The sequence below is a fragment of the Talaromyces marneffei genome, chromosome 2 (genome assembly GCF_009556855.1).
Source record: "Talaromyces marneffei chromosome 2, complete sequence".
NCBI lineage: Eukaryota > Fungi > Ascomycota > Eurotiomycetes > Eurotiales > Trichocomaceae > Talaromyces > Talaromyces marneffei.
In genome coordinates, this window is record NC_072349.1 from 1521377 (window position 1) to 1540856 (window position 19480).

Consider the following 19480-nt stretch of genomic DNA (forward strand, 5'->3'; position numbering starts at 1 on the left):
TGACAAGAGTGGGATTCGAACCCACGCCCTTTCGGACTAGCGAAGATCAACCAGATGATTATCTGGTTGGCCACCTTAAGCTAGCGCCTTAGACCGCTCGGCCATCTTGCCTTGTTATCAGTCTGCAAAAAGAGTGCTTTATTCAGCAGAATGCAAACTGCGCCTTATTGTGAGAAGCTCTCTCTTTTCGTATGCTTCTTGTAGGCTAGCTAGTTCATGAAGAGCGTCTCAAAACTGGTACTATGAGCGAATGGTACACGAGCAAAAAGGCTCGCTATGTATCACTTGCAATAGAGCAAGACGAATGGATATCTATTCTTCGGGAAGTAGGGTGCTGGAGGGGTTGAAGATGCGTTTAATGTCATTCTTTTCTCTCGAGCACTCTTAATGACTATTCTTAGAAAGGATCCTCCAACTCGCCGCCCCCCAGTGCTCTGACTGCTATTTCGGATTCAATTATGGTTACTAGAAGAAGCATTCGGTTTGTCGAATTTGGAATAACGAGATACGGGATAGACTGAAGCATATTCAGTGTGTTTGTTTGAAATCTAAGTCCATACTGGTGTATGTAACTACCATACGAAGACGGAAAATATGAAAGTTGCACCATTAGCAGTTGTTCGTATCAAGAAACGAGTAAGACCGGGTACTTTCAAACTCTAGGCCCGATGAAATTGAGTGCATGTCTATCTGCATTACCGTCTAGTTATTATCGATAGGGAGCACTTAAGTCTTTCGATGGAATGATTCCAAGCCCAAAGCAGTAATGTGGGGGGCCTGGGGTTCGTGATCTATATATATCGGTTTGTGAAAGTGCCCAGGCCAATATATCTTATTGGGTAGCGGTCGACGAGAAAACTAAGCATGGAGAGGAGAATAGAAGACTAGGATTGAGTTGAGCACTGGAGCCATATATATAGGCAACAGGCACGTGAGCTCATATCCTCATGCTCCGGATATCTCCTTCCAATACTATCTAGTTACGTACAGAGATTCAGGTATGTCCCGTAAACAAAGGATATTGACGGGAGTTTCCAGGACGAAGGCCTAAGCCGTGTATGGCTGTCACAGGTTCTCGAATCAATGAGAAACCCCATGTGTAAAAAATATGAGGAAGAAGTAGGCCAAATTAAGGAACGAGAATCCTGACATTTTAGGGCTGGGATGTGGCTGAAGAGTCTATAGAAGAACCCTTGCAGATGTAACCCCATATAGAAACTGTCATCCGATTCGACACCGAGAAACATAAAATATCAGGAATCCGATGTGAGCATTAGCGGGTGCCATTTCTCGCGCAACAAAAGTATATATGCACGAAACCATATATATATATACACTGACCGATCCATGACAACCGTCACTAACATGACGTACAACGGATCAGGAGCAGGATAGGGAGAGAGGAGGAACAGGGAGGGTTGATATATATATATATATATACATAGTGTACCATTTGATATCTTTCAAACTAAACGGTTGGGCCTAGCAAGCCCTCAATGTAGACACGTATGTAGTAGTAGTTAGTAAGTTCTAAAATAACTGTTGCATCATCATCCATCCATCCATCATCGTGTGTGTGTCTCTCTCTCTCCCAACTAATAAAAAATTAAAAAAAAAAGAGATTGCAAAAAGAGAACATTTGACAAGAGTGGGATTCGAACCCACGCCCTTTCGGACTAGTGAAAATTAACAACAATCAACATGATTGGTGCCTAAAACTAGCGCCTTAGACCGCTCGGCCATCTTGCCCTGACGGTTGTGTTGATTTAGGAGGCTATGACACAATTGGAAAGCTTTGTGGCATGTGGAGTAAATAGCAGCTAAGCCTCATTGGGTGGACACATCGTCACTCTCTCTGGACTGAACGGCTGCTCTCCGACTTGACGGTTCCCCGCCTAGACCACAACTTCCCCTACAGTAGAGCATCACAAGACGATTGCATTATTTGAGCTTGTGCATTGTTGATGTTAATTCTACAATAATATATCTCATACTCCCCTTGAAATCGGCTTGCCATAGCACAACGCAATCACAATGTCGAAGGTGCCTATTGGTAAGTTGGTGCCTTGTTTATCCAGCGATCCCGCTTTCGTTGCGTCTCATCGAATGCCCTCGTGCAAGCACTCTATGCACGAGGTGGCTCGGCTTTTACGACCACAGATACAGAATGCGCTAACATTTGCCGTTTCAATATAGTTCTCGACGGAGGAACCGGTTTCCTCAAGGTCGGATATGCCGCACAGGTATATTACACCCAGACACGCACCTCATCGTTGCGCAGGACCTTACTTACATTCTGTGAAGAACTTCCCAGAGTTTCAATTCCCCAGCATAGTTGGACGACCTATCCTCCGATCCGAAGAACAGGGAGAAAGCGACATCGTTCTCAAGGATATCATGTGCGGAGATGAAGCTGCGGCGGCTCGATCGATGCTTCAGATTAGCTATCCTGTATGTGATAGGCAATCCGAACGAAGAAGGATGGGGAATAATGCTAATTCTTGGTAGATGGAGAATGGTATCGTCAAGAAATGGGAGGATATGCAACACCTATGGAACTACACATTCTATGACAAGATGAAGATTGATCCGACGGGCCGGAAGATTCTCTTGACAGAACCACCAATGAGTGCGTGCCGTTCCTCGAGAAGCCTGTCTATGATATGCTGACACAGTTAGACCCTCTCAAAAACAGACAGACCATGGCCGAGGTGATGCTTGAAGGTTACGGATTCGGTGGTGTATATGTTGCGATCCAGGCTGTGCTTGCGTTATATGCTCAAGGTAGCTAGCTGCTCACCATCCAATTAGATGACAATAGCCGGCTAATACTGGACAGGTCTCAGTAGCGGTGTGGTGGTCGACTCCGGCGACGGTGTCACTCACATTGTTCCCGTCTTCGAATCCACCGTCTTGAACCACCACATCCGCCGCCTCGACGTCGCTGGACGAGACGTTACGCGAAATCTGATTGCGCTTTTACTCCGTCGTGGATACGCACTCAACCGAACCGCCGATTTCGAGACTGTGCGCCAAATCAAAGAAAAGCTTTGCTACGTTTCATATGACCTGGAGCTCGACCAGAGACTCTCGGAAGATACCACGGTTCTTGTCGAGTCTTATACCCTGCCCGACGGCCGCGTTATCAGAGTGGGCAGTGAGCGATTTGAGGCTCCCGAGTGTCTGTTCCAGCCTCATTTGGTCGATGTTGATCAGGCGGGTATTGCAGAGTTGCTCTTCAACACAATACAGGGTACGGATATGGATGTGCGCAGCAGTCTTTACAAGGCCATTGTGCTTAGTGGTGGAAGTTCAATGTATCCGGGACTCCCGTCTCGGCTGGAGAAAGAATTGAAGCAGTTGTGGTTGACGAGGGTGTTGCAGGGTAATCCTGAGCGGTTGAACGTGAGTCCCTCCATCCTAGAATGTAGTACACCGAAGCTAATGCCTGGTAGAAATTTAAGGTGCGCATCGAAGATCCACCTCGACGAAGACACATGGTGTTCCTTGGTGGTGCTGTCTTAGCCAACCTGGTATGTTTACTTTCCCCTCAATGACAAGATATCTGAACTGATACGATGATAATAGATCGCCGACAAAGAAGACATGTGGGTAACCAAAGCCGAGTGGCAAGAGGAAGGAGTGCGAGCCCTGGACAAACTGGGACCAAGGCAGTAAAAGCGTCTTTCTCGTTTTGTGTCTTGCGTGTTGTCGATGTTATATAGCGTAGGCTGAATGGAGATGTGCGGCGATTCGTCCTAGTTTAGTACATAGAATCAATCAAATAAAAATCACGATTTCATCTGATTTTAATCGTTTCTAATAAGGATATCTATAATCTATCTACCCATAACCAAAATGCAATCCGCCAAAAACCAAGCCCAAAAAAGATACGAAAAGTTACTTTCCACCCTGCCTACTCTTCTCATTCCAAAACGCCAACCCGGCCTTTTGCCTCAAAATGCCATACATAGACGAACTATCCAAACACTCACCACCATACTCTCTAGCAGAGGACATATTGTTTCGTGCCAACTCGACGGAGGGCAACTCAACGCCATTATCCTTGGCGATACTGAGTGCATGATTTGCGTCCTTGATAGCGAGGGAGACGCCGAAACCTGGACGCGATGTCAGGGGAGGCGCATAGACGCCTGTCGTTAATCTTGAAGAAGAAAAAAGATGTCAGCCAACATTCCTAAATGTGAAGAAAGGTAAACGAGCGTACCGTTTGGAGTAACCCCCCGCAATCGGCCCAAAAGCCTCATCAATCAACTCCTCCATCGCCCCCGTGCCCAACCCCGTCTTCTCCGCAAAAACCTGCGCTTCACCGACCGTCTCCATCAATGAGACTGTAACAATATTCCCCGCAATCTTGAGCAGAGAGGATTTCGCTGGGTCTTCGCCGCAGTCAATCACTTTCCGGCCCATTACATCTTGAATCAAGGGCTTGATGACGTTTTGACGAACTTCAGGCGTTGCACCCGCAAGCGCAAAGACTAGTTTTCCGGCTGTTGCGACGGGGTTTCCGCCAAATACAGGGGCGCATAGGAACGATGCACTTTTAGATGACAGTTGGGAGGAGATGGAGGTGATTGTTGCAGGGTGCACGGTTGAGCAATCAATGAAGATTTTGGAGTCGAGGGACTCCCCACTTTTGATAACATCGGTGATTAACGACTCCAAAACGGCGTCGTTGGAGACCATGGTGAAGATGATGCTTGATTTGGAGACAAGGTCGCTGAAACTGGGCTGGGGGACTGCGCCGAGTTGTTGAAGGGGCTCGCCGCGAGAGAGCGTGCGGTTTGAGTACAGCAGGGCCAGGCCTTGTTTGGCGGAGAGATGGCGTTGAAGGTTGGTTGCCATTGCGAGGCCCATTGAGCCGAGGCCATACTGTTATGTTGTTAGTTGAGCGCTCAGATGATGTTCATGAATCGCGAAGGAGTGGATGGATGTACCCAGCCGATTTGTGTTGCTGCCATGTTGTCTTTTCTGACCTTGTATGTGCCGTATCCTGATATTCTTGGTGTTTAATGAGACTACTATGGTTTATATACTCCTCCAGACATGAAATGAATCTAAAATAGATCCTATATCCCCAGGATGCATGTAGATAAATATACCGGGATAGGCAAGTGATTCCCGAGAGAAGAAATCGACTTAGTTCGGCAAGTGGAGTTCCATATCTTATCAAGTTATCATATCGGCCGATATATCTCTTCTTCTTCATTTAGATAGGCCGCTGAATACAATGGTACAATGTAGATGAACATTTATACAGATATTAGAAAATAGCTCCAAATGCAGTCAGAGTTCCAGACACAAACCGTACTATACAAAAACCCACCCAACCAAGTTATAAACAGTGGGCCTCCTGCCAGGAGGGACTCAAGGAATTAAAAAAAAAAAACACCAAGAAAGTTGAAGAAGAAAGACTAAGACGGTCGTGCCCTCCTCCCATCAGATTTAATCTTAACCGCATCCACCAGCGCCGGAAACGCCTCTGCAAACTCCGTCCCCACAGACCAATTATTCAAGTCTCGAATATGTCGCTCAAACACCGGGTTGATCAGCAACTCATCCGAGTCTGTGTTGTGTAATAGACAGTCCGTGGGCTCATACGGCCAGTTACATGATATCGTACGTGTATAAGGCACAAACCAAGTTTCAAAGGGGTAGTCGCGGTATGCGTAGGACAGTCGGTCACGGACTTTGGGCCAGAGGATGTAATCCATCCAGGCTGGGTGAGGGTTGAATAATTGAGCGGGTCGCGGCGTGAGCCAGTGTGGAATCCGGTCGTAGTTCTCTTGCGTCGGGTAGATCTGCCATCGCATGATTTGGAACATGGTGTATAGAGTGCCCACTTGTTCTGGGAGAGAGGAAATGTCGGGAAATGTGCGCAGGATGTCGCTGAACACTTTGCTGATGGAGTAGGAATAGGTGCTGTTCTCGGAGGGGTTGAGTAATGATGATACACTCGGGTAGGCCATTCGTTGTTGAGTGCCACTCGTCAACTCACCGCGTCGATTTTTGAGAAAGTCCAAAAATATGGAGTCGAGGGCACAGGTAGGTTTGAGATTTTGCACAGCTATCAAGTGTGCTTGACGATGATCGTTTGCCGCTGCTGCACCTGCGCTAGCCACAGCTCCAGTTGATAATGAAGAATCGAGTTTGGGCGGGTCAGGACTGCGATTGTGATCCGCGGAGAGTTTCGGAATGTCTCCAATCCTGGGGATCTGCCGAGGATTGTCGAGTAGAAAATTTAGAATGAGTTTCTCGCCAAACTCTTGAGTTGTCAGCTGCGGATTAGTAATTATGCTCATTACGCTCACAGCATCCGGCCGAGGTGCGCATTGAAGTTCGACAGTGGTAGGGGACACGTTCCCTGCGATTGATTCGTTCCAGGAGTGATCCAACTGATGAGATTCCAAGCTGATAGGCGTGTCGTGACTTCGATCTGTAAATGGGGATGGATGCGTCGTTTCCGCCGGGATTGGCACCGGATTCGTTGGTGTTATTGCGGCGTTGTTGGTCAATGGTACCGTTGTCGTCGGTAACTGGGCGTTCGTTGGCGATGTCGTTGGCATGCCTAGTCATGTTAGCAGTGTCGTTTCTATGAAGTGGACAAAAGGCGTACCATCTCTCTCCATCAGCGGCTGCAGGATATTCATCATAGCACTCAACCGGCGCTTGATATCTTGATTCTCTCTCAAAATCCTCTCTTTTTCTGACGCCAAATTCTGAATATCCTGATACGGCTGCTGCGACGTCAATTCATGCACTCGCCGCTCTAATGCCTCGATCTGGGCCTTTGTACGCTCCCGTATCGCTCGTTGTGCTTGGCGGTCATTTGCACGTTTTCTGGCCAGTTGCTCCGGAGTCAAATTGGCCACTCCACGAGGGCTTGCGCTGTTGATTTTGCGTTTTGTACCTGCAACCACGTTTCCGTTGTGATGAGGGTTGGACATGTCAATCGGTTCCATTGTGTGGTTGAGTCCCCCTAGAGATTCGGCCGAGGCTTGCTCGGGCTTGACGTTTGGCGACTGCATGATTCTGTTGCGTGGTGGCGATCAATGCGATGAACTGTAGTTCCGTGATTTCTTGGATAACCTTTGAGAGATTCGTCGAGTATGATTCATATGGCGCTATTAGACCTGGGTAGATGTCGCTTCAAACTGGCATCATGTGAGGCCCATACCCCATCGGGCGCATTCTCTAATGTGTCTCCATGAACCTGGGAAATCGAATGGGGTGTGCTGGAATAAACGACCGTCGATCGTTATGGCGAAGGACAGTAATTGACCGATAAAAGAAGGGCCTTCGTCAATAAGCGCTTCCGATCCAAGCGCTCACTTCGCGGCGGGGGAGGGAGCCAAGCTCGAGGTCTATGATCGCATCAACCAGTGCACTGCAGTTGGTTACCGAAGAAGAGCCGGGAGGGTTTGAATTGACGGGGCACCGGTTCGCATTGAAGGCTAGCAGCAAGATGGAGTAGATAGCAATCAATCGTGATTTTGTAGGCGTATATCACGGAGAGTCGATCGTACACGAGAAACAATGAAGGTCAATGAACAGCGGCCAAAGCGCTGGCTTTCTTTCTACCTTTGTCAATCGCGGACGCTGGTTGGCTGGGAGGGATTTTTGGTGGTCTTGGCAGTCAAGCATCCATCTACTACGTAGTACTCTGTAATACTCGATCCACTCGAGATGTCGAGATCGTCTGTTCTGATGATTGAGAGATATGGAGAAATATAGGAATATATGTACTGTTTTTGCTGGGGACAGATACTCAGATAGTCAATGCAATATATTTACACCCGCCGCACCGGACGCCATTGAACATCGTCTAAACTATACAACAAGCAAGCTTTGCGCTATTGAATCATATGGCCCATTTTGCCAATCTGCCTGAACATCAGCAAATGTGTTGCGTTCGAGAAAGTTGTGGATACTGACCTTAGTTTGCAAATATCCCTCTATTTCCCTACTCCTTATACCTTTCTGCCCGCCCGTCCTCCAGGCAATCGGTATCATAGCCACTCGTTCCTTGACACGAACTTCTCTATTGGGTCCTTCCACGGCCAAAACTTTATCTGGATTATTAGTGAGCAGCCGGATACCTTCCGGATATGCATCAGCACCGAGTCCCAAATCTACCAGCATGGCAGTAGCAAGGCCATAACTGCGCGCATCTGCAGGATGGCGTAAAAGTAAGTTGGCTTCGACTGTATCAGAGCCCAGATCCTGTAAATTGTATGCCTTGAGCTTCTCGCCCAGGCCGATTCCACGACCTTCCTGTCGGAGGTAGATAATGACACCTCCCGGGCCGTCGTTTTCTGAGGCCGGCGCTGTGATAGAAGACGGCGAAGCAGTGTTTTCGATAATTGGGCCATCTTCACTGGTCCTAAGTTCGGAAGCCGATTCTGATGCCATCGACATTAACCGCGCCGCTTCATCCAATTGCTCTCCACAATCGCATCGGGCAGACCAAGCTGTTTCACCCGTATAACACTCGGAATGAATTCTGACGAGAGGAGCCTGGGGAGTCTTTCTTGATTTATCCGTTTCCTCTCCTTCCAACCCACCCTCGTCATCAAATCGACTGCTCACTCGACCAGGATGTAGTCTTCCAACATAAGCACCTCGAATCATCCTATCCAGCTCTGTCTCCCCCTCCTGCACACGATCCAAACTCCGCGATCGAATATTATTTCCAAACACAATCGCCAAATGCTCTTTATTATCGACATCGTTCTGATATAAGTGGAGAAACATCTCGGCACCCGTGGTAGTGGGGATTCGTGCGCGAACGATACATTCTACGTTCGGCAAGCGTTCCATCAACTTGGGCGCCTTGTGCACATATTTGTGAGTTCGAGCGTCATGAATGGCTTGTTGAGTGCGAATTATGGTGCCTCCCGGTGTGGAGGGTGGTGTGATGGCCGGCGAGATGATGGATTCGGGAAGAGCGGGGGTGGCATTGGAGCTGGTGTTTTCGCTTGCTAATGCTCTGCCTAGTACGCTTCTGTGACTGGTGATATCGTGCGATTCTGTTGGTATGGAGGAGGATTCGGTATCGTTGAGCGCAAGACCGTCGAAGGAGGCATTCGGATGTCGTGGTTGCGGAGCGATGTACGGAGATTTCTCCGCCATGGTGGCGATGCCGAAATATCAATTGAGCGTGTAGAGTAAAGGAGGGGCCGGTAGGGTATATATTGCAATCATAGAAAACAGAATAAATCAGACAGAATAAACATCAAGAGTATCGTAGTATGGAAGAAACTAAGGATGACTGATTTCTCATGTCAGCGCCCCTCCGTCTTCGTTCAATTTTATGCGGGGAACGCCATCCCGGCCGATTGGATGTCCATTGCTAAGAATCCGCCAGAAATTACTAATGAAAGCAATTATCCAATGCTGAATCAGCGTCCGATCATTATTTTCTTTCTCTTCTTTTTGCCTTATGATTTGATTTCGCTGTTTCAGCATCAATTGACGTAAGTATAGTCTTTGAATAGAAATCAGAGTCAGTCTTGGTTGTTCCTCGGCTTTTTTTCATCGCTTACAAAATCTGACGTGCAGCCGATACGGTAGTTAACTAACGGTGGCCGGCTACGTAAGTGGTCTTCCATAGCCGAGGTGACATTTACGGGCTTTCTTTTTCAGTATGCACATTTCATCTTCATTCATGATACTATTCTGGCAATTGTCTCGCTAAACCTCACCAATCATGTACATTGAAGTCTGAAAAGTAGAATGTCGTGTAATCGTAAAGTCCTTTCCTTCATCTGCCAAATAAACTCCAAGCCGGATCTCACCAAGAATGCCTGAAAAATTGCGCCGTATCAATGTCATAACGCCGTGATTGATGATTTGAGTAGAAGAACTACTTGGAAGGAATGTCAAGGACGAAGCGTCGATCCACTTCCATCTCCTTGTCGTCCTCCTCACCCTCGAACTTGAGGCGGTACACATCCTTCTTGGTACCCATGACTTCAGCACGATAGAAAGTCGTAGTGTCGGGATAACGAGCAAGGACTTGTTTTCCGACCGGGAATGAAGGCAAAGCAGAGCCAATCTGAGGAATGGGGATCAACCACGCGGCCGTAGTCTTGTAGATAGCTCCTTCTTCACCATTCTCGTTGGGCTCTGGGTCTTGCACATCGTATCTAGTACAACAGAGCATGGTTAGTCCCTGACTTGTAGACGTATAACTTGGATTTAACATGTGTAAATACTTCTTCTTGTAACCATCGCCATAGATGTTCTTGATGATGCACTGGATGCCCTCGCCCTCAGCACCCTGCTTGCTCTTGTGTTTGTATACCACCTCGGCACCAATGACAAATTGTCCATTACGTTCTGCAATGGTTCCCTTGGCAGCACCCTCAGCGACTTCTTCCAACTTGACAGAAACAGAGTCACGACTATCTTTGGCATGACCTGAACTCGACACGCTGGAGCTACGCTGAGTGCTTCCCTTGACCCGATTGAGTTTGTCTGGCAACAAAGCTGAATTAGATGCTGTAGCTGCATGGCTAGCAGTGCCATCTCGAGCAAAGCTTTGCTTACTAGACTTGGGTAGTGAGGCTGCTCGACTGATGGTAGTCTCTGCTTCCGATGCGGAGCGGAGAGCAGTCAGCAAGCCCAGATTTTTGATCACATCACTAGGCTCTTCCAGAAGAATGGCCTTCTCCTCTTCGCTCAGTTTTAAAACCTGACGGTACCAGCTGTCGAGTTGATTGATTTCGACAAGTGTTGGTTCTGAAACGTTAGATATGTTATCATAGTAAAGAGTGGTAGAAAAAGTCGACTTACTGTTGCCCTCACGAGCAATCTTCTCATTGAGAGCAGAAATCAGTTCAGCTATGGTCTTTTGCTTGTCGTTCTTCTCCTTGGCTTTGCGAATGTCTTGAATGATCTTGTTCCACATGTCAATCTCCTCATTGGCAGCAATACCATTGTCCCTGTTAGTAGGGGGGCCACGAGGACGATTGCGAGACATGCCGAGTGACTGAGATGGTTCTGTTTGGGAGCTAGAAGCTGATCCTTCGCGCGTGCTTGTCTTGTCACGTCGAAGAGCTTTCCACTTGGAAACCTGGTCGAGGTCGACTTTGCTTGCGCTCTGTCTAAGGTTGTAACTATGTTGTCCTTGATTGGTGGGGACTGGAGGAGCTGGCTGAGGCTCGTTGACTTCGAGCTCTGGCTTTGTTTGTTTATTCTTCTTTGATCTTTTGGCCTTTTTCTTCTTCTTTTTCTTCTTCTTCTTGTTAGCTTCTTCCACCCCAGCCTTCACTTGACTTGTCACAGGAGGGGAATCTCCTTCTAGTGTGACGGTAGACTGTGAGCTAGATGCATGCTCGGAGTCTTCCTGTTGGTGTTTGTCTCCTTCCGTGCTGATGGGGGATGTGGCGATGGCTGTGGCTGGTGACTGGGGTTGTTCCCCTTCACCCCCTTCACCGCCTACCTTAGATCTTGACCGTAGCTTCATTCTGCCAGAAGGCTTCCTGCTTTGAGAAGGCGGCAGGGCTTAGGGCAGTAAAAGTCACGGGAGTGTGATGACGTAGTGAAGAGCCTTGCTATACGCTAAGCCTTTTGAAGCTAGACTTAACTGTTCCTGGCACGGAGTTAACAGAGGGGGAGTGAGGGGCCTGGGGAGGATCAATGGGAGACGGAATAATCACTGGAATATATAACATACAGCTTTTGTTTAAACAGATACCCAGTTTCACACCATTTTTCGTTGCTAAAAGACATTAACTGAGGAGTGTGAAGAGACAAATACGAAAAGGAATCTTGTGAGAGCTGTGTGCCTCAAGTAACAAACAGCTGGACAGGATTGGCCTAGCATCTCTCGGCGTCGTGATTACCACCTCCTTTGACCTTCAAAGTTGCTAGCAGAAAATAGAATCAAGATGCAGGTGCCTTTGATTCGCTTACAGTGTGGTGAGTTCTGTTTAAGCTGCTTGTTTCTTTGTAAGCTAACAAAACCAGGTGTTAACAGCTATGATTGGGGTAAGTCCTAGGAGATCATCGGCAATTCTGGGTATATTGAAACTCAACTCTTGGCCAGGTAAGGTTGGCAAACAGTCTGCTGCCGCCAAATATGGAGCTGCTACTGCTAGCTCGGATTTCAGCATTGAAGAGGCGAAACCCTATGCAGAGGTATGGGAAGACTATCCTATCGATTGAGCTTCGTTCTTAGAGACTGACAATGCGGTATACAGCTATGGATGGGGACCCATCCATCACTTCCTTCGAAAGACGTTGAGACCCAGCGGACTTTACTAGACCTGGTGCAAGACAACCAAGCGCTCATGGGTCAGGAAATCACCCAACAATACGGTGGAAAATTACCATTCTTGTTCAAGGTCTTGTCCATCAACAAGGCGCTGAGCATTCAAGCACACCCCAACAAAAAGCTTGCCGAGCAATTGCATGCTCGGGACCCAAGGAACTATCCTGGTAGGAAAAATCAACACCATAACTGTCTGTACGCATTGCTCATTTTTTCCATGACAGATGACAACCACAAGCCCGAAATGACCATCGCCATCACACCCTTTGAAGGACTCTGCGGCTTTCGACCGCTCTCTGAAATCGTGCACTTTTTGAACCGCGTTCAACCACTTCGTTCCCTTGTCGGACAACAAGCCGCAGCACAGTTCGAGCAGATCGTCAAGGGGTCCGAACATGCAGAGGACGAGGCAACAGTCAGCCGTAACAAAGACGCCCTCAGAGCAGTATTCACATCCCTGCTCGAATCGCCTCAGGACAAGATTGAAGAAGCGACAAAAGAGCTCGTTGCAGAGGCACAAAACTCTCCCAACAGTTTCGCAATCGATCCCAGTTCCGAGACAAACCCAGCCGGTGCATCTGAGCTTTCAGAACTGGTCGTGCGTCTGAATGGCCAATTCCCTAACGATATTGGACTATTCATTCTATTTTTCCTAAACTTCGTCAAGCTCTCGCCCGGAGAAGCAATGTTTCTAAAAGCAGACGACATCCACGCCTATGTTTCCGGAGACGTCATTGAGTGCATGGCGTCATCCGATAACGTGGTCCGCGCAGGATTCACACCCAAATTCAAGGATGTCTCTACTCTTACCTCTATGCTGACATACTCCTATGCACCTATTGAGGAACAAAAAATGCAACCCACAGAGTACCCCTATGCAACATTAAATTCGGTGGCCTACTCCAGTGGTTCATCCACGATGCTCTACGACCCTGCCGCCATTGAAGAGTTTGCCGTCGTCAAAACTGATCTCAACAAAAAGGGAGCAAAGGCGACATTTGATCCTATCCCTGGTCCAAGCATCGTCATTTGCACCAGTGGACAGGGCAAGATTAGCGTGGGACCTGCCAAAACCGAAGAAGTCAAGGAAGGATACGTGTTTTTCGTGGGTGCTGATGCCGAGTGTGTGCTTGAGAGTACGACTGAAGACCACAGCCAGCATTTCACGACGTTTAAGGCGTTTTGTGAGTTGACTGGGGAGGAGGATGTGTCGAATGGGCATTGACTAGGTGGCCCCAGACTGTAGCAGCCTTCAGTCTTCCTGAAAGGTTCCGAAAAATAAACACAGTTGGGTGCTATCATTATTGCCTGAAAGGACCGGACATGAACAAGAAGGAGTTGAGTACAAAAAGCCTAGCAGTGTTCTAATGGCCATCTCATATTCGGCCCCTCCCTGCTGGGCTTCCTACCATTTTACTTGCCTATAATGTCGATCTAATGTGTAATGTATACAATATTGTTCTGGAAAATATCCCGGTGAAGGAAGGACTTTAATAATAGTGCTTTGCGCGCTCGTGATAAAAGTCTTTGGAACGACGAATCGTGAGAGTTAGTATTTGAATGAAGTGCGTCAAGTAAGTTACCATTGTCAAGTATGTATATCATTGATATTCTTGGTGGTTAACTATACAGAGTAGATTGAGTACTTTGTACAACTCGGCAAAACTTTCCCTTTATAGAATGCTCCGGCTAAGCTTGACGATCGTGCCGGTACCTATGGCGGCAGTGTGTTAGGCGTAAGGTGTCCGCATCCCTCCATGCAGGAACAACACAAATAAACACAACCCCAACAGTCAAAATGGATCCATTCTCAGCAGAAGGAGGTACGGCGGAGTAAATACATATCTCATTATTGCTTAATTCGCTGACTTGACCAGAGCTCGTCAACATCCACAATGCCTTCCACCAAGGCCAATACCAAACCGTAATCGACTTCGACACCTCCTCCTTCTCCCCCGAAAACGCCTTGCCCTCTCGCATTCTCCAACTCCGCGCCAAAATCGCTTTGGGACAGACAGAAGATGTGCTAGCCGATATTGAAGCCGAAGCCGACGACGTCCCGGATTTGGTGGCTGTCAAGGCGCTGGCACAGCAAGTAGCTGGAAACACGGAAGAAGCATTGGCACTGGCGCAGAAATTGGCAGAGGCGCAGAGTGAAAATGCGACTGTGCAGGTACTAGCTGGTACAGTGTTGCAGGCGCAGGGTCAGACAGAGGAGGCGTTGGCATTGCTTGGGAAACATCAAGGCAATCTCGAGGCGTGAGTTTCTACACGGTCCGACGATAGAGAAGAAGCTCGCTGACGATAGGTACCAGTGTCGCTCTTTCAGTTCAGATCTACCTCCAAACAAATCGGGTCGACCTCGCTCTTAAGGAAGTCTCCGCGGCAAAGCGCTGGGCGCAAGATTCGTTGCTGGTCAACATCGCAGAGTCCTGGGTTGGATTACGAGTGGTATGTCCCTAATTCCTCTGGGTGAAGGAACTATAAAATACCGTGGCTCAAATGCTCATTCATGTCGACAGGGCGGCGAGAAATACCAATCTGCATTCTACGTCTACGAAGAACTAGCGTCGAACCCCAACAGCACCTCCCCCTTGTCCATCGTCGGTCAAGCCATTGCCGAATTACACCTGGGACGTTTCCCCGAAGCAGAGGCCGCGTTGACAGCGGCCATTGAAAAATATCCCGAGGATGTGGAGTTGATTGCCAACACAATTGTGTTGAACGTGCTTACGGGCAAAGATACTACTGAATTGATGTCGTATGTTGCGCCCATCTACGATCTTGAATATAACAAGGATATCACTGACCTTTAAATGCAGACGTCTGGAGTCTCTTCAACCATCGCATGCGCTCAATACTGATTTGGCAGAAAAGAGCGCTCTCTTTGCTACAGCGGCCGCCAAATATGCTCCCAAGGTCTCGTCGTGATAAAAACGTGTAGATAGATTATACTAATGATGCTCACTTCTTATAATGAAACATTATACCGAAAAATAAACGCTATAATCTAAGAGTAGAATAAATACTACGCTGGCGCCATCTTGAACTCCAACATATCGTCAACCGACACCCAACCAGAACTCCTCTTACTCACAATCGCCCACCGAAGTACATCCCTCCATTCCTCCCACCACATTTCCTCGGTCTGGACAACCGGCACACGATTCGTATTCGTGGTTGGACCAGGCGGTAACGAAGCATACGGCCACACAGCACGAACAACCTCATAGCGCTTTTTGTCTAGCAATGGCGAAACCAATGTTGTAAAAAAGCTGTTAAAACTGTTTGAGCGGGGTGGATGGACGACTACTTTGGAGTATTTGACGGGGAATGTGACGGTGATGGGTTTGTTGTAACCCGTCGAAGCGATTAGACTTCGTATTTGGCCTTCGATGTAACTCGTGTTCCAGTTGGAGAGTTGGCGGGTTAATGTAAATCTACGATTAACGTCAGCATTGCAGAACGACGGAAGGGGAAGGAGACGTACGATTTCACAGCTGAGCCCTCCTTGCAAAACCTCTTGGCCCATTCATCCAACCCGCCTTTAACCGTAGGTGACATAGCGGCATCACTTTTCCCTCGATACGCCGATTCCCCGTCTGCCACCAATTTGACGTAATTCCATCTGTTCTGATTGCTACCTGCAAGCTGATTCATGAACATTGGCAACATATTGATTTTGATATCGAAATCTCGCTGCATACCGCCATTATCATCTCCCATGATGTGGATGTATGGCAATGGCGGTAAGGCTGCTTGCTCCTGTATGAAGCGTACTAGATTTGCAGGATTGGTGGAAAAGGCTGGATGATATGTGGAGATTGTAGACCCGTCTTTGGAGAGCAATGAGTCCGGGATGGTATATTTGGAGAAGTCGATGAGGGGAAATGTTGCTGATGTAGATGCTGATGGTGACGATGCTGTCCTTATTGGTCGCCTGGGAATAGCAGTATTAGATATGGGACTAGAGTATGGCGGAGGTTCTGATGTGAATGTTTGATCGAAGACGTTATTGTTGTTGTTGTCGCCCTCGTGGTTCTCCGCATTTTGATGCAATTGGCCTTGACCATCAGGCTGCTGGGGCTGGTCTGGTAGGCCTTTCTTCGTCATGTTGGGCTTTCTTCAAGATAATCTCAATCTCTATCCTAGAAGATTTCAAAGCCGAGTGCAAAAGAATATAAGTGAAAAGATACTCCGTATAGTTTGAGGCAACAGGATATATTTCGCAGGTTGCTTCCTATCGGGGATTAGCGCGGGCTGTGACCCTCGTCTTCAGCTCGGACTTAAACATCACCAGCCACCACTCGCTGTGGCTGAGCTGTAGCCCTAACCCTACACATCTGTTGGGGTTGGGTCACGACACAATTTCCAGGAAGAACATGCAAGGTGTGTCGTGTAGTTAACTATAGAAGAGGTAATGCTGGAGTGAACAAATTTGATACACGTATCCATTGTTTGTAGACGATGGAAACATTCAGTCTCACACATGCGACTAACCCCTCGGACTGGCAGCCTCGGCTACGGAGTAGTTGGAGATACTTGGATTTCATCTAGAAATCAAGCAGGTATTGGACCCTACAGGATATTCACTTTTATTCAAGATGTGAGTACTCTGTAGCATGCATCGAGTCAGTTGACTCCGGATGTCAATCGTCATTGAGTGAGCGGGTTGGTGCACTCAAGCTAAACAACCTCCATTCAATAGACTACTGCAGAAGAAGATAGACAATAATTTAGGAATAACGGTGAGCAAGTAGTACATCTAGATTATTAGATCGAACGTTGAACCTTGCGATTGTTCCCTTGGTCTGGGATAGTACAAACCATAGATGTATCATGTTAATTAATTAGCCCCTACCCGAGACATTTTGGATACATGCAGCATGTAGATAACTAGCATTCAATTTACATACATATATCCTTGGTTAAGAATACTAATCTCCGCAGAAGAATTCTTTAGCCTCCATAACGAGTTGGGACATTTACGAAACTCGTCCTTCTCTACCTGCAAGGATGCAAGGACTCAAAGTGTATCAAAATGAGGGCCTAGGCAAGCAAGGGCTTGGCCCTGACACCGGTCTATGTCGCGAGACCACCGACCGAGGCAATGAATTGACTGCAATATCAAGACGTAATTCTTCTGAGAGTGTCTCCATTTGCAAGGAAGGAACTATCTATCTGATGTAGAATTGCCGGAGATCATCTTCGATTTTGTATCAGATCTGGAGATGGATCATTTCGATGATAAGGTTAGTTACCGGTATCCGCTGCAGGTACAACTTCGACTGTTCCTACTTATATGAATACTGGGTACATACATATAAACGCATATGTATATGTATCAAGCCTGCTGCAAGTAAGGTCCAATAATTTTTCATCGCGTATTTTCGTGAATGCGTATATGAGAGGATTCACGCGACGCGCTCTCTCGATCTGCTTTTATACCCTGAAGTCGAACACTCTTGAGGAGTATCTGTTGACAACTTCTTGAATACTCAACAATAACCTCGTATTAATCTTGGTCAAGGCCTCATGTTTTTCAATATTGATATTCCGGATATGTCTCTCAACATGCCAATTGAGTACATGTATCGCTCGCATCAGTCGGGATCCGACAAAAGTCACAGGCCAGCGCTACGATCTCGTACGCAGACATTCGTTGATTTGTCAAGCAGATTCTCTGCTCTACCGGTGACATCTTCCTCGTTCTCGTCTTCCACGATCTATAAGCACGAGAACGCAGGTCGAATTACCACTGCGTACGCCATCACTGTTACGGCTATTAACAACGGCAAAGACAATTATCCTCAAAAGAGAGAGAATAAAAGTGTTACATACGTCACTAAAACAGGCAACACTACCACAGCTGCTGTCCGAGTCGTCACTATTAAGAAACCATATGTGGTCGACAAACCTTTGCCGCTGACGCCTGTTGAAACACAGATCAATGCTGTGGAGGGCCTACGAAAACGCAGCACGCATAGCAAGTCCTCAGAGAAGGACAGCAAGTCCACCGGTCGATCCTCTCGTGGTAGTAAAACCCCAACCAACAATATCATTGAGCGGGCCGGGAAGCTCGATATTGTCGATCTAGATGGGAACCAGTTTCCGTTCCGGGAATTATACTCATCTTCATCCGACTTTCCATTCACGGAGACAGAAAGACACGAAAAAGTCATGACAATCTTCATTCGTCCTTCGTTTTGTTGCAGGGTAAGTGCAGACTTGTACAAATATGAAAGCAGCGGGAACTAACAAGCCCTGAAAACAGCAACAATTGCGTCGAGCTTTCATCAAAGATTTTTTGTCATCACTAAAGAGTAATTCGGGTCTTCCAAGCAATACCAAGTTAATCATCATTTGGTGCGGAAGCCATATTCGACTAAGACGGCTGATTCAATCAACCCAATGCTCGTTTCCGATCTATGCAGACCCTAATGGTCTCGTGTATCAACTTCTCGAAAAGACTGGCAGAGCGACCGATATAAACTCCGACAGTGCATGGTCAAAGCACGCTCCAGGTTCGGCCACAGCAACACTTACCAATATAGTTCAGTCGGCGAAACTGATCAAAGAAGTAAATCCTCTGAAGCACGGGGGAGCGAGACCTGACATCGGAACAGCCTTTCTCTTCGAATCTGGCGAGACTGTCAAAATGAGTTGGTCTTATCGAATTGCAAGTGCTTCTGCCCAATTAGAGGCAGATGTTGTACGACGAGTGTTGGGTATCAAAACTTCTGCCGAAGAGAAGGAGGCAAAATCAATGGCATCCATACGAGACTCCAGAAGAATCAGTCGGGAAAGGACATTTGAAAGCGAGAAGAAGAATGCAGAAAGAAGTTTGCGTACCATATGTGGACTGCCGGCAGTCAGATATGCCCATCGCCGAACCGTGTCTTGTGCAGAAGGGTTCCAAACATGGCTACCGCGAGTTTCTTGTATTACAGGCTGAGCATGAGGATGACTGTTACGACAATGATGTTAAGACAGGCGTTCTGTAGGAATAGAAGGGTATGGAATTCATTCAATTACGCAACCACGTTAATGGACTTTTTTTTTTTTCCATCTCAGAAACTTTTCAAGTAGTTCGAAACAAGCCTGACCAATCAACTGCACGGCAGAGGCACTGTTGGCATCTAGAGGTGCAGCATTTGTTTTAAATCAGTCCCTGGGACATAG

At 47.4% G+C, this 19480-nt stretch overlaps 9 protein-coding genes across 9 annotated transcripts; 4 read left to right on the forward strand and 5 right to left on the reverse strand.

Moving 5' to 3' along the window:
- Positions 1–2034: 2034 nt before the first annotated feature.
- On the forward strand, positions 2035–3678 carry EYB26_002907 (uncharacterized protein; the record flags this gene model as incomplete). Its single annotated transcript, XM_054262211.1, has 8 exons — positions 2035–2053; positions 2197–2243; positions 2305–2451; positions 2509–2629; positions 2680–2784; positions 2840–3405; positions 3456–3533; positions 3589–3678. 8 exons carry the CDS (start codon positions 2035–2037, stop codon positions 3676–3678), a joined length of 1173 nt encoding a protein of 390 aa, XP_054118186.1.
- A 222-nt stretch (positions 3679–3900) lies between these two features.
- On the reverse strand, positions 3901–4982 carry EYB26_002908 (uncharacterized protein; the record flags this gene model as incomplete). The annotated part of the gene is made up of 3 exons (XM_054262212.1): positions 3901–4165; positions 4229–4893; positions 4959–4982. The coding sequence occupies 3 exons, from the start codon at positions 4980–4982 to the stop codon at positions 3901–3903; spliced, it is 954 nt and encodes a 317-aa protein (XP_054118187.1).
- Positions 4983–5435: 453 nt separating this feature from the next.
- Positions 5436–7049, reverse strand: EYB26_002909 (uncharacterized protein; the record flags this gene model as incomplete). The annotated part of the gene is made up of 2 exons (XM_054262213.1): positions 5436–6589; positions 6638–7049. 2 exons carry the CDS (start codon positions 7047–7049, stop codon positions 5436–5438), a joined length of 1566 nt encoding a protein of 521 aa, XP_054118188.1.
- An 825-nt stretch (positions 7050–7874) lies between these two features.
- On the reverse strand, positions 7875–9153 carry EYB26_002910 (uncharacterized protein; the record flags this gene model as incomplete). The annotated part of the gene is made up of 2 exons (XM_054262214.1): positions 7875–7904; positions 7957–9153. 2 exons carry the CDS (start codon positions 9151–9153, stop codon positions 7875–7877), a joined length of 1227 nt encoding a protein of 408 aa, XP_054118189.1.
- Positions 9154–9886: 733 nt separating this feature from the next.
- On the reverse strand, positions 9887–11491 carry EYB26_002911 (uncharacterized protein; the record flags this gene model as incomplete). The annotated part of the gene is made up of 4 exons (XM_054262215.1): positions 9887–10169; positions 10239–10500; positions 10573–10764; positions 10819–11491. The coding sequence occupies 4 exons, from the start codon at positions 11489–11491 to the stop codon at positions 9887–9889; spliced, it is 1410 nt and encodes a 469-aa protein (XP_054118190.1).
- A 424-nt stretch (positions 11492–11915) lies between these two features.
- On the forward strand, positions 11916–13523 carry EYB26_002912 (uncharacterized protein; the record flags this gene model as incomplete). Its single annotated transcript, XM_054262216.1, has 5 exons — positions 11916–11946; positions 11995–12015; positions 12074–12165; positions 12228–12465; positions 12523–13523. The coding sequence occupies 5 exons, from the start codon at positions 11916–11918 to the stop codon at positions 13521–13523; spliced, it is 1383 nt and encodes a 460-aa protein (XP_054118191.1).
- A 573-nt stretch (positions 13524–14096) lies between these two features.
- EYB26_002913 (uncharacterized protein) lies at positions 14097–15229 on the forward strand (the record flags this gene model as incomplete). The annotated part of the gene is made up of 5 exons (XM_054262217.1): positions 14097–14121; positions 14176–14557; positions 14614–14749; positions 14821–15059; positions 15121–15229. The coding sequence occupies 5 exons, from the start codon at positions 14097–14099 to the stop codon at positions 15227–15229; spliced, it is 891 nt and encodes a 296-aa protein (XP_054118192.1).
- Positions 15230–15326: 97 nt separating this feature from the next.
- EYB26_002914 (uncharacterized protein) lies at positions 15327–16411 on the reverse strand (the record flags this gene model as incomplete). The annotated part of the gene is made up of 2 exons (XM_054262218.1): positions 15327–15738; positions 15789–16411. The coding sequence occupies 2 exons, from the start codon at positions 16409–16411 to the stop codon at positions 15327–15329; spliced, it is 1035 nt and encodes a 344-aa protein (XP_054118193.1).
- Positions 16412–17872: 1461 nt separating this feature from the next.
- On the forward strand, positions 17873–19253 carry EYB26_002915 (uncharacterized protein; the record flags this gene model as incomplete). Its single annotated transcript, XM_054262219.1, has 2 exons — positions 17873–18514; positions 18573–19253. 2 exons carry the CDS (start codon positions 17873–17875, stop codon positions 19251–19253), a joined length of 1323 nt encoding a protein of 440 aa, XP_054118194.1.
- Between the last annotated feature and the right edge of the window lie 227 nt (positions 19254–19480).